Source organism: Carassius auratus, chromosome 14, assembly GCF_003368295.1.
Source record: "Carassius auratus strain Wakin chromosome 14, ASM336829v1, whole genome shotgun sequence".
NCBI lineage: Eukaryota > Metazoa > Chordata > Actinopteri > Cypriniformes > Cyprinidae > Carassius > Carassius auratus.
In genome coordinates this window covers 2530308-2543844 of record NC_039256.1, presented here as the reverse complement: position 1 = coordinate 2543844, position 13537 = coordinate 2530308, and the positions used below count along the sequence as shown (strand labels likewise).

The window sequence follows — 13537 nt, the reverse complement described above, 5'->3', positions numbered from 1 at the left end:
AAGAGCTCAGAACGCCACATGCTGCTGGTCAGAACGGTGTAAATGCAACCAAAACTACAAACAAATCAGTTTTATTTAAAGTGCAATCAATTGAATGCATTTAACAAATCATCTAATACCAATAACGTTTCTGTATACTGTTGTTTTACTAAACTGTAGGACTTGTTTTCTGTATGTAAAGTTTGGTTAGTCGGGGCAATACGATACAGGGGGGTGGGGTGGGGGGTGGCTATCACACAACACGAGCATGAGAGCAGATTTGTCTGAAGCCAAATGTCTGAAGCCCTGTACCATCCCTCCAATTTCATTGGCCAAATAGCGATTTGCACAACCCTACACACGTGTACACATAGTATACCTTCGTGCTTAGAGCTATTTCGCTCAAATTTTCATGAACTGAGGAAAGTCTATTAAGGTACTGAACGGCCGAGACCGCAGCATCTCGTTCCCTATTCAGGGAAATCGAGCACAGCGTTAGTTCAGTCAGGCCACGGAGGCAAGGCTGTGAACAGCTGATGCGGTCAGCTGTCAAATCGCTCCAATCACTACCACTCTCTTATTAGACACGGGACATATATACATGGGACCACTGCTCGGTAAGTATGCTCAACGACTCTCAACCCTCCCTCCCTCCCCATTATAAGTATGAGCACATTACTGAGCAACTTCTGGCTGTCGTCTTCTTTGTTTCAGATCACTAAGGCTTCCAAAATCTTAGCTGGTATGGACCTCACTGCTGAGAGTCAACCATCTTCATAACCAGGCTACAGGATAGACGTACCACTGCCACATCTACATGGTTATCTATGTGTGCTTTAAAGACAATACTAATAGTCTTAATTGTCATGTATTTCTAAACTCATGGTTCCGGGGGGTTAATGTTAAAACTCTTGTATGTTCAATTATTCTGGGAGCAAGAACCCCCATAAGGGACCATACCGCCAAAGATAAATTGTGTTCAATAAACTTAAGTAAACTTGCCAAAGTGGTTCCTGTCTGAACTGTGGTTACAAACGTAACCGAGATAATCCCTTTCATAGGTCAATTCGATGCTGCGGTTAAGTCCAAAACAGATGAACATCTGGTCGGACTCACCCCATAGAGCTGTACGATCAACATAAATCTCCAGCGCTCTAACAGGACAAGACTTGGATCGCCTCTGCAGGGACGAAAGCCTCCAAGACTCCTTGCTGGAAGCGAAAAGGGTTCGAGGCAACCTTAAGGGACATAATACATAATTAGGCCTTGGTCGCAGCAAAACTTTCACAAATCCTGGTGCAAAGTCCACGTAAATCCCCAGCTCTCTTGAGGGAGGATAAAGCCAGAAGAGGAATGGAAGGAGTTCCACAATGGAACTCACGCAGGGCAGAAAAGCAAAAGCTGTCGCAAAGCCTGCATCAAGCGTGAGACCAGAGGATGACGGCCCACTGAAGTACTATCTATATATACGTGTTTAGCTGAAACCACATATAGATATAAAAAAGCACATACACTTTAAGAGTGGCTGGTGTTACTCCATCTGAAAAACGGTCTTGAAGAAACTCCAGTACTGAAGCCACAGGGCAGTAAACTGTAACCATGTTAAGAATTCCACACCAGGCAATACATTTGAAGGCATATAAGCGTTTCGTAAAAGCTCCCCTAGAATTCATTATATTTTTGGTAGTTCCAACTGAGAGACCGGGACATATTACCTCACCCCACTCAGACGCCAAGCCCACAGCTTCCATAGGTCTGGCCCTGGGTGCCGAATCATTCCTCGTGCTTGCAATAGTAAGTCCTGTCTGAGGAGGAATCTCCCACAGTTAGCCCACTAGCAGATTGACCAGATCCACAGCTGTGTGGGCCACCACGGAGCCACCAACAACAGCTGCTCCACTCTGTCCAGCCCCATTCTGGATAGCACCGCTGGAATTAGTCGAATCGGAGGAAAAGCATATAAACTGTTCCTGGGCCAATGGTGTGGTAGCACGTCCAAGCCCAGGGGTGATGGAGGGCATAGGGAGAACCATAGTGGGCAATGCGTACTCATGCTCGACACAAATAAGTCCACTTCCGCTTCTCCAAACACTCGCCATATACGGCTCAACATTTTGAAGTGCCCTGGGACATGAACTTCCCGGATTGACAGAAATCTGTTCTTTGTCCAAAGAAGAATATTCCTTGATAGCCTGCACGGCGGGTGAGAGAGTAATTCTCATCGATGATTCAGATATGACACAACCGCTATGTTGTCTGACCTGATTAACACATAACGGCCAATTAGCCATTTCGAAAAATATATTGGAGAGCTAGGAACTGCCAGCAATTCATATGCCAGCAACGTTGTGTCTCCATCCATACTCCTTGAGCTGGACGTCCTTGACAAACAGCTCCCCAACCCGTCAATGACGTGTCCATTGTCACAGTGTCGCACCAAAAACAAATCCCCAACCAAAGTACAGTCCGAAGGAATATGGTTGATATCCTCCATGTCACCGAAATCGTTCAATGTGGGAAACATTGGGGTGAAATCCTTTGGCTTTTCGTCCACCACTGAAAAGGGCACATGTGAAGTAAGCCCTGCCAAAGGAAGAGCGCAGAATGTATACGCTTCGCCCTCTAAAGCGAACTTGAGGAACTTCCTGTGTCTCTTGTTGATCTGAATATGAAAATATGTATCCTTTAGATTAAACGTGACAAACCAATTGTTTGGTTGGATTTACAGGTAACATCGGCGTAAATCCAATATTGGTCGTAAACCGCCACTTTTTTTTGGTACAAAAATATAGCGGCTGTAAAAACCTTCTATAGCTCCTTTATCAGCTTTATTGAAGCAATATTGTGATTTCCTTTCAATTCACAAACGTGAGATTAATTCCATGGCAAGGAGGCGGGTATTTTCTAAACTGAATGGTCTATCCATGATGAATTGTGTGTACCACACACTGCGAAATGCTAGGCAAAACGGTAATGGTTTCAAAACCTCTTCCTGTAGCTGCAGCGCCTCCACATGCGTTGGAATGTCCGAGCATGGAAAGCTTGCGACGTCCGTAAGCAAGGGAAGCTCATGTGTCAAAGTCACTGCGTTTCATTGTGTATAATCCTGAAGCATATCCACGGCAGGTTTTAATCCAACAAGATGAACATCAGGCCCCGCTACTTTCGAGAACGTGGAAGCTGTGTAGGATGTCATAAACGGGCCGTCTTTGTCAACCTCTTGCGCCATCCCTTGAACTCTAAGGGCTGGGTTGTGCAGAGCGTTTGAGGGGGCGCTTGAAGTCATAGCTCAATCCAATGTTACTCGAGGTGCCTTTTTCAGTGAGACAGTCAGTGTTAGAGCATGGGGACTGCAGTGAGAGGGTTGGATGTGCATTAGTGGTCCAACAGCGCTCTCTAGTAGAGGGCACAGTCCCTGACGAACAGTGAGAGTATCAGGAACTGCTGTTAGCGGCCTGAGGACAAGAGACTCTGGTAGTTGAACTCAGGTCTAACCTTTTTGTTGAATGACTGAATGATTCACTCATTAAGACGACAATTTACCGCTACTGGCGCTTTTAGTTTAAATATTGGAGTATCGTTTCTTTCTTTTCAAAATGATTTCATGTTTCAATATATTTAATTGTTGTTGTTGTTGATGATGTTTTTCTGTTTTTTTGTATGTTGAATGAATCAAATATTTATTTTAAAAACTACGATTTATAATATCTATTCAGCGCTTTTCTAATTTAACACAATAATGTCTTTAAATTAGGGATGCACGATAATATCGGCACAACATCGGTATCGGCCGATAAAAGCTTAAAATGACCATTATCGGTATCGGCCGATATGAATATTTCTGCCGATGAGCCAAACCGATATTCTCCAAGTGAAATAATTGACCTGTTTTTCAGATGTGAATGCCTGTCTACATTTGTAAAATAATAAATTTATGGTAGAATCAGTACAGAAGAGATACATGGATTTCTCTTCAGTAAAATTAAAGTTTAAATATATCAGTATATATTTGTAAATATATCAGTATATATTTGTATATATATCGATATCGGTATCGGCATCGGCCAAAATTATTTAGAAAATATCGGCATATCGAATATCGGCCAAAATCCAATATCGTGCATCCCTACTTTAAATTATCTTTAATTAATTGGCACGATGTAATTCATTAAAATATTTAATTGCTTGATACTAAATTACACCAGATAGCAAACCATTGACATTTTAAAAACATTTCAAAACTCTTTGGACATAAAGCTTCATTTATTGAACTCATTTTGGCAGTTAATGTGTTTTTTAATAATAATAATAATACTATTAAACGTTTTTAAATATCTTTTTTTATGCTCCTAACAACCTGTATGAGCTGTAGTAGTGCTTAGGTGGCGCTATGCACCGGAAGCTCTCCACAGCAGTAGAAGCAGAGACGAAGAAGAGCAAGTGTTTCTTCCGGTTCTGTAATGAAGATGGCAACAGTGCAGAGGTGCAGAGAGTAAACATAAATAAACGCTTTACTCTCATTACTGTGTCACAAACAACACTTTTTATTCAGACTGCGACGAAATGACGAACCGAACGGCGTATTTCTACGATCCGGACGTGGGGAACTTTCACTACGGTGAGACCGTTAGCATCTGCGGCTAATCTCTCCAGATCAGCTCTGTTTACATGTTTACATCTCCAGACTCGAGCAGAGGCTTTACTGACCACACCACTGCTCCATACAGCAGGAAACTAAACTCTGAGAAGCGGAATGAGTCTATTGTGCATACCAGTTAGTATAATAAAAAAGTAGCTAACGTTATACACGACTGATGTACACGAGCAGCTGCTGAGACACTCGGTCGAATTCACTATAAATACGTCAGATATTTCTGGAAATGCTAGTTTAAAAACAAAACCCCAAATGTTATGTGAGTGATTTTAGTTGTTAGTGGAGTAAAAGTCAAATTCAGGAGGTTATTAATAGTGTAGGTATATCAGAGGAGTGCTTTAGTCAATACAAGTCTCGTTCTTTACTGTTAAGTTGAGCAGCACTGATTTAATCTCTTATGTCTAGTGTGTGTGTGTGATGGGACACCCCATGTAAGCTTTAATAACGTTACCTTTATGATGGTTATCAGAGAGTTTGACCACAGTAATAGACAGCTGCAGCATGTGATGATTGGGGACGGATCATAAGTGTTATGTGTTGTTATCTCCAGGTGCTGGACACCCGATGAAGCCTCACCGTCTGTCTCTCACACACAGTCTGGTGCTGCACTATGGGCTCTACAAGAAGATGATGGTATGCTCCGTCTGTGTAGTCCTGTCCCTTCACTGACCCAGGTCCTGATGAGCTCTCTCTCTCTGTCTCTCTCTCTCTCTCTCTGTCTCTCTCTCTCTCTCTCTCTCTCTCTGTGTGCAGGTGTTCAAGCCGTACAAGGCGTCTCAGCACGACATGTGCCGCTTCCACTCGGAGGATTACATCGACTTCCTGCAGAAGGTCAGTCCTAACAACATGCAGGGCTTCACCAAGAGCCTCAACGCCTTCAACGTCGGAGACGACTGGTCAGTTTCTCTTAACTATCACAATCATTCTTGTTCTCAAGATCTGCATTAAAACATGGGCATGAGATTTTGAGGGAAGTGTTTATGAATGCTAATGAATTGAAGTAGCAAATGTCATGCATTTATGCTTTGAAATGTTTCATTGAATCATGGTTTTCTAATAATGGATCTTCTCTTTGTTGTCAGTCCTGTGTTTCCGGGTCTGTTTGAGTTTTGTTCGAGGTACACTGGTGCCTCTCTGCAAGGAGCCACTCAGTTAAATCACAAGGTCAGAGGTCACACATGCATTGTGCAAAATCAGAACGAATAAACCTCAAACCTATTTTCTGCTTCCTGGAAATAACGCATTTGATACGACCCCACATCAGAAAATGCAATGAAATCAAGAATCAGACTAGTTAATTATCTTTAACTTTTACTTAATTGACAAAATACAAAGAAAAAAATCTCAAAATGTAGTTTGAAATCTTCAAATCGAAAATCTAATTGAAATCTTTTTTGATTTATAACTAAAAATGAAATGGGTGTATATCTTGAATTCTGAATGAATTCCTGCGTTGTTTTTAATGTTTTTGATAATTCAGTTGTTCATTACACAGATATGTGACATTGCCATAAACTGGGCTGGAGGTTTACATCACGCTAAAAAGTTTGAGGTGAGCATTTATTATCACGGATCAATTCAAAGATGGAAAAAACAACAACAAATACCTTTAACTTCAACAAGCAGATCATCTTCCTGTAAAGCCTCTATATTACCCTTTGTTTTCTGTTTCCAGGCGTCTGGCTTTTGCTACGTGAACGACATTGTCATCAGTATTCTTGAACTTTTGAAGTAAGTGAGCGATCATGGAGAGGAAGTGACATCACACCGAATACCTGTAGACTGCACTGTTGATCTGGACTGTGTGTGTGTGTGTGTGTGTGTGTGTGTGTGTGTGTGTGTGTGTGTGTATAAAACAGGTATCATCCGCGCGTGCTCTACATCGACATCGATATTCATCACGGAGACGGTGTTCAGGAGGCCTTTTATCTCACAGACAGAGTCATGACCGTATCCTTCCACAAATACGGGAACTACTTCTTCCCAGGAACTGGTATGATGAGAAACCAAACACTAGCACTAGTACACTCTAATAATGCAATCATTTTAAAGAAGGAGCTAGACGTTCACAGACGTACAGGCGGTTGTTGAATGATGATAATGAAGGTGTTGTGTTGGTGTGAAGGAGACATGTATGAGGTGGGAGCTGAGAGCGGACGCTATTACTGTCTGAACGTCCCGCTGCGAGACGGGATCGACGACCAGAGTGAGTCAAGCTACCGTCTAATGCTCATATACCAGCGTCTTATAACGACACTTCCAGATCTTCCTGTAATCGTAATAGTTGAGACAGAGACATCAGTTCAAGAACAAGTTGCTTATTAGCATCCATACTACTAGAATATTAGCCTTTTATTAGTACTAATTGCCTTATTCTACATCCGTAATCCTACTCAAATACTTAAACTTAACAGCTGCTTTACTAACTGTTAACAAGAGTCAAATTAGGAGTTTATTGAGGGGAAAAGTCGTCGGTAATAGTGAGTAAGTCTTGAATCAGTGTTGAGGTCAGTGAGCGTGAGACGCTGAATGATTGTTTGTTGGATGTCCTCAGGCTACAGACACCTGTTTCAGCCGGTCATCAAGCAGGTGGTGGACTTCTATCAGCCCACGTGCATCGTCCTGCAGGTGAGATCTCTCTCCTCTCTCCGTCTCTGTCTGTCTGGAGGATGTCTCTGACGCTCGTGTCTGACGCTCGTGTCTGCTCTCTCTGCAGTGTGGAGCTGATTCTCTGGGCTGTGATCGATTGGGATGCTTCAATCTCAGCATACGCGGTCATGGGTAGAGAAAAGAGTCTTAATCTAACAGCGTCCTCTTCTCTTCAGCTGCACGCTGTACTGAGAAATGCTTGATCACCTTGTTTCAACACTTGTAGAGATTGTGTGGAGTTCGTGAAGAGCTTCAAGATCCCGCTGCTCGTCCTGGGAGGAGGAGGATACACCGTGAGGAACGTTGCTCGATGTTGGTACGTTCACCACAGGTCATCAGAACAGGAAGTAGTTCGATAATGAAGGACCGTTCCAGCTGTTCTGCTCAAACGCTGGGGTTTCTCTCACTTCCTCCTCGTGATCTGAGCTCTGTCGATGTGTTGCATGTGTTGAGACTTTGGGTTTCTAAGCTGTTTGGGCTGTAAGTGCTTCTAATGTTTGAGCATTCATCCTGTCTCTGACTCTCTCTGATGGTGTCCGATGTGATTTTAGGACGTATGAAACCTCTTTGCTGGTTGAGGAGTCCATTAGTGACGAGCTGCCGTACAGTGGTAAGACACCTCTCTGATCATGTGATCTAGCGCTCGTGTCAATCCTCTAACGCACTTCATCTCTCCTCTGCACAGAATACTTTGAATATTTTGCTCCAGACTTCACACTTCACCCAGATGTCAGCACAAGGATAGAAAACCAGAACTCTAGACAAGTATGCATTATTTCCCTCATATACACTGTTTTTTCTTTTTCTTTTGTGCCTGCATTAACACATTCAGAACCTCTTTAAATCCTAAGTTGAGGATCTTGAAAAAAGTCAAACCAAGTTGTGCTGCATAATGAAAAATCATTTTGATAATGCAACTTCTCAAATCACTTCGCGTCAGCAAAAAGAAACAAATCAAATACCAAGACCTTCTCATATTTTTATCAATGAAACTTCATCTTTGTATTAAATTAGACAAGTGCAATATCAAAGCATTTCTATATTAGAAATAGTTTTCTTCTGATCTGTAGGTGTTTCACATCAAAGAGGCTTATGAATATTTTAGGACAGAGTTCTTAAAACCCCTTAACTGTCACCCCCCCATTTTTTAAATGGTCATTAAAGTGCACTATCCAAACTAAAATTGTGTAATTTATGAACACTTTGGAATAATACAGATTTTGACAAAAGTGGAATTTTTTTCGAAAAAGTGAAGTATCAAAAAGTTATAGAAGTTTAAATGTACTGTAAATAATATGCTCAATTAATTTTATTATATTTTATTTATTATAAATATTTTACATAATAGGTCTGACTCTAAAATTGGTATAAAATTAAAGCCTTGTGTCTACATAAGTTATGTTATAAATTTGAAGTTGATATGAAAGAAATTAAGGGTTCCTGTGAGATTTTATTTAGGGCGTCATACCACACACAGCCACTGGGCGTCATCAAAACTATTTTGAATTTTGCTTAATTAATTTTTCTCGAGATTTCTCTGTGAATTTTATTTTTCTATCTCAAAATAACCACCAAATATGAAATCCTGAGCCTCAGACCTTTCCAGTGATATGTTTGTTGCCAAGATTATAAAAAGTTTTGGTTCTAGAAGACCGTAATGCATTATGTTTTATGACACTTGGCCCTGCCCACTAAGTGGGAGGTGACCGTCATTAGATTTTAAAGTACCATTTCCATGGTAAAGCAATGTCCGATTTCAAAATGGTTTTCACAGGATGAATCTTGGGCTTCTAAGCTTTCAAATGATATATGATTTATGATAATTACTAAAAGATTTGATAGAGAAAAAGACAACGACAAAAAAGAGTGCCAAGCGTCCCACAGGTGGGACGGTGACAGTTATGGGGTTAAAAAGTTAAAGTTATAGTTTTAAAAAGCGTAAAACACTTCTGATTTTACATACGTGAAAGATAAAGTAAGTCTAGTGTCTCACAGTGTTTGTGACCGGTGTCCTCAGCACATGACGTGTGTTTTCTAGTATCTGGAGCAGATCCGTCAAACAGTGTTTGAGAACCTGAAGATGCTGAATCACGCACCAAGCGTCCAGATCCATGACGTCCCCTCAGATTTACTGAGCTACGAGCGTCCAGACGAGGCCGACCCTGACGAGCGAGGATCAGAAGATAACTTCTCCAGGTGAGTAGTGTCCAGAGATCCTCACAGATGTGATCTGCTCCAGTGATTACTGACCTGCTGCTTCGGTTTCATCACAGGCCTGAAGCTGCGAACGAGTTTTACGATGGTGACCATGATAACGATAAAGAGAGTGACGTGGAGATCTGAAGATCAGCTCGTGCCATGATCATTCCCTGCCATATCTGGAGTACTTCTGTCTGTATTGTGACGAGTGTGTGTGTAGTCTGCCACGTGTGTGTTTATTGTCAGGACTGTATTTTCTGCAGCTCTGTACTGAAAAGCTTCAGGAATCATGTGATGAAGGATGGCGTTGTGTTGTATGCCTGATCTCCACATGGTTGTGATACACAGAATATTTTCGTCTTGGCTTTTCATAAGTTGTTTATAGAATGTTTCTGTAATAAACTATTTGCAAAATGTCATTTTCAGTACATATAAGATCATTATTTAGTTTCCGAGTGTCTCAGTACACACGTATTAAGCTTCCACAGGGGACACATGGCATCAACAACATCAGCAATCTAAACATTAGTCTAGTTTATACAACACTGAACAAACTAAAATTATTAGATACATTTGATTCTCTTGTACTGTGCGTCATAAATATGCAGCTTTACATGAGACTTATTCAGTCCAGCTACAAGAAAACACGCATTATTATTCACGGCTGGGAGGCAAATTCAGGTTAACAGAAAATAATTCAATAATTGTGTAGCATATATATATATAAAAAGAATAAAGATAAAATAAAGAAATGATAATTGACTGCACGTTCCTACACTTCCACTATATCACTATTTATAAATGAAAGAGTTAATTTTATAATGCAAAAGTAAAAAAAAAAAAAAAAAAGTTTCACAAACTTTCAAACCTAAAGTAAACTCAGTGAGCACTTGCTGTCCACGTCTAACCTGGGGTTGCATCAGAGTTTATCACTGGATCAATCTCCAAACACTGCTTTCCTGAACCGTCCTGGGAAAGACATAGAAAAGAAAACATTTACTGTAAACTGTCCCAGACAATAATGTGTTCACTCAGTTTTTAAAAAAAGTTCATGGAAGAAACTAAAGTATTATTACCATGAACATTTTGTGCAACTGAAATGCACGGGAATGTGTTTTTTAAAAGCTCAGATCTTAAGAAACCATGTTACCTGACCATTCTTGACCTGTTGCTTATATATATATATACAGGACAGACCAAAGTTTGGACACACCTTCTCATTCAAAGAGTTTTCTTTATTTTCATGACTATGAAAATTGTATGAGAATGATGACATTTTCAACAAATGTAATTTTTTTGGTGAACTATTCCATTTCAAGGTCTGGAGACATTGGCATTTTAGTTATTTTTAACTAAATATATAACTATACAAGTCATTGTTCAAGATATATGTCAGCGATGACACATTGACGTGTTGGGTGTGTAGCTCATGTGAGACACAGGTGGGGGCTGTGGAGGTGGAGCAGTTGTTTTGGGGATATCTGGGACATGATTCAGCGGCTGAGGTGAGGGAGACCGAGGCTGTTCTTGGGCTCTGGTGTTGGGCTGGGTGATCAAGTCTCAGTTAGCTTAACACAGTACACGTAGCATGGGCTTTTATTAGAGGAGAAATATTTAATGTTCAAACACACAAATGCTAGGGAAAAGCATAATTTTATAAATTACAGGTGTTCAGATAATTCAGATTTTTGGGGATTATTGTGAAACGTGGTGTTTAATGAACATTAATCATCACCATGTTGTGTGAAGTCGATTCAACTTCATGATTTTATTTTTGTGCGTTTTATTCCTTATGTTATGAAGTTATGGTAACACTTTAGAATAATGGTCCATTAGTTAATGTGAGTTAATTCATTAATTAACATGAACAAACAATGAACAATACATTTATTACTGTATTTATTCATCTTCGTTAATGTTAGTTAATGAAAATAGAGTTATTCATTGTTAGTTCATGGTAATTCACAGTGCATTAACTAATGTTAACAAGCACAACTTCTGATTTGAATGATGCATTAGTAAATGTTGGAATTAACATGAACTAAGATTAATAAATGCTGTAGAAGGATTGTTAACTAAAGTAGTTAACTAACATTAACTAATGGACCATTAATCTAAAGTGTTACCGAAGTTATTAAAGTAAAATTAACAATTAAAGATATACATAAATTGATTTAGATTAATTACTGCTGTTTAAGCATAAATCAGTCAAGAAAGGTACCTGTATGTACTTCTAGCAAACTGATCTGACGCTGTGCGTTTGAATATCCCCGAATCTTCTGGATACACCTCTGGGGTCACGAGGGTGCACAGTTCCTCTACAATCAAACAACAAAGGGTTAAAAGCCTAATTTTGACAAATGTGTTTGTTTATCCGTCAAAACAAGAATCAGTCCAATCACTTTCCAGTCACAGATAGATGTGTACTCACCGGGAACAGAAGCTGAGCTTGCCTCTGACAGGGACGAAAATACAGTAAGAAGCAGTTTTAGTTTATTGGTTTATAATGAAAGTAGCAAGATGGTCTTATTATTAGTATTGTTTTTAAATGAAAAGTTCAAACTAAAATAAAATGTCTTGAAATTTGTCTTGCATATTCTGTTTCCTGGTTAAAGATATAGTGCATAAATGGCAATGATGCCAAACATTATTTATATATATTTTTTTGCTATTTTGAATGTAAAAGAAACAACTTCAGTTTTGTTCAAAGTTATCGTATGGGTTCAGAAGACATGATATCTAACACACGTGTGATCTGGACCACACAGAGACCGTGGACAGTAGTTGTGTCCAGCTCTCACTCTCACTCTTTCTGAGTCGATGATCTGGATGTGTGTGTGTGAATGCTTTAAAAAAAATGATCTACTGTATTTCATACATTCACAGTCAGATGAAGACACAGATGAGCTGATTAAGTGCACTCTCAGAAAAAAAACTGGTTAGCAGGTACAAAAGCTGTCAAAATGTACACATTTGTGCTTTATTTACCCCTAAATGGTGCATTTTAGTACCTTAAAGGTATGTTTTTTGCCTAGGTTTTCATATTTCGCATATATGCGAGAGACAGGCTGTCGAACTACTTGAAATGCCTTGCAATGAAGGCTTTAAAACGTGTTTATTGTAACCGTATGAGAAAAGTAACCTGCACAGTTTGTAATCCACAGAATAAATAAAGTCATACAGGTTTAAAGTAAGTAAATATTGACAGAGTTGTTATTTGTTGGGTGAAATATTTCTTTAAAAGCACAGGATATGTTTGTGCTGTCTGTCTCTTACTGAGATGTGTCAGTCTCTCTGAAGAGTGTTGATGAGCCCAGCAGGAGAAGACAAGGACAACAGAAGGGCATGACTGCTTTATGTTCATTCCTTTAAATACATTTGTTGATAGGAAGATTTTGTCTTAATACACTAATAACAGCTTGCAGTAGCAGTGAATTAGTGAAATCTGTGCTTGAAGTCTCACAAATCAGCTTTAATACACAAACATTACATTACAAATCTTAGGTATACAGTAGACAGTTATATAAAGCATATGTACACAGTATATAAAGCACACACACACACACACACACACACACACACACACACACACACACACACACAGACAGACAGCCATATAGATAGATAGATAGTTAGATACAGGTTTGGTGGCAGGTTTAAAGGTTGGTACAGCGGAGTACTAGGAGCGACACCTACTGTCTGAGAGTGAATCTGCCTTTCATTCATCGTTACATCTTTAACTGAAGTCTGATAGTCACCTGAAGATTGTGACAGATGTGCTTCAGCTCCGCTTGATGTCTGAACCCAGTGTCACGTGATGAGAGTTTTGAAGAAGAAAGTTTCAATATATTATAGAGTATTTTAGAATATATGATATTGAGTTTAACATGCTTTATTAGCTGAGGAATGTAAATATAAATATATAATAATATATATATTATTAAAATAATGAATAATAAAAATATAGTTTCTTTAGTAGGATCTTAAATCACAATACCCTAAAATAATGTTTGTCAGATTAATTGAGAAGCCTGGGAGAATGTAATAATAATAATA

At 39.5% G+C, this 13537-nt stretch overlaps 1 protein-coding gene across 1 annotated transcript; it reads left to right on the top strand.

Annotated features, from left to right (window-relative positions):
• Positions 1-4401: 4401 nt before the first annotated feature.
• On the top strand, positions 4402-9900 carry LOC113113420 (histone deacetylase 3). Its single transcript, XM_026279594.1, has 15 exons — positions 4402-4597; positions 5184-5266; positions 5387-5529; positions 5716-5797; positions 6129-6185; positions 6309-6364; positions 6493-6626; positions 6759-6839; positions 7188-7261; positions 7350-7414; positions 7509-7598; positions 7834-7892; positions 7968-8047; positions 9321-9478; positions 9556-9900. The coding sequence occupies exons 1-15, from the start codon at positions 4543-4545 to the stop codon at positions 9623-9625; spliced, it is 1287 nt and encodes a 428-aa protein (XP_026135379.1). The 5' UTR covers positions 4402-4542; the 3' UTR covers positions 9626-9900.
• Positions 9901-13537: the final 3637 nt, after the last annotated feature.

Excerpts from the sequence above, each read along its gene's own strand:
- LOC113113420 (XM_026279594.1), top strand. The coding sequence starts at position 4,543 with ATGACGAACCGAACGGCGTATTTCTACGATCCGGACGTGGGGAACTTT. Across the intron at positions 5,267-5,386 it reads GGCTCTACAAGAAGATGATG|GTGTTCAAGCCGTACAAGGC; the intron begins GTATGCTCCGTC and ends CTCTGTGTGCAG. Across the intron at positions 5,798-6,128 it reads CCACTCAGTTAAATCACAAG|ATATGTGACATTGCCATAAA; the intron begins GTCAGAGGTCAC and ends TTCATTACACAG.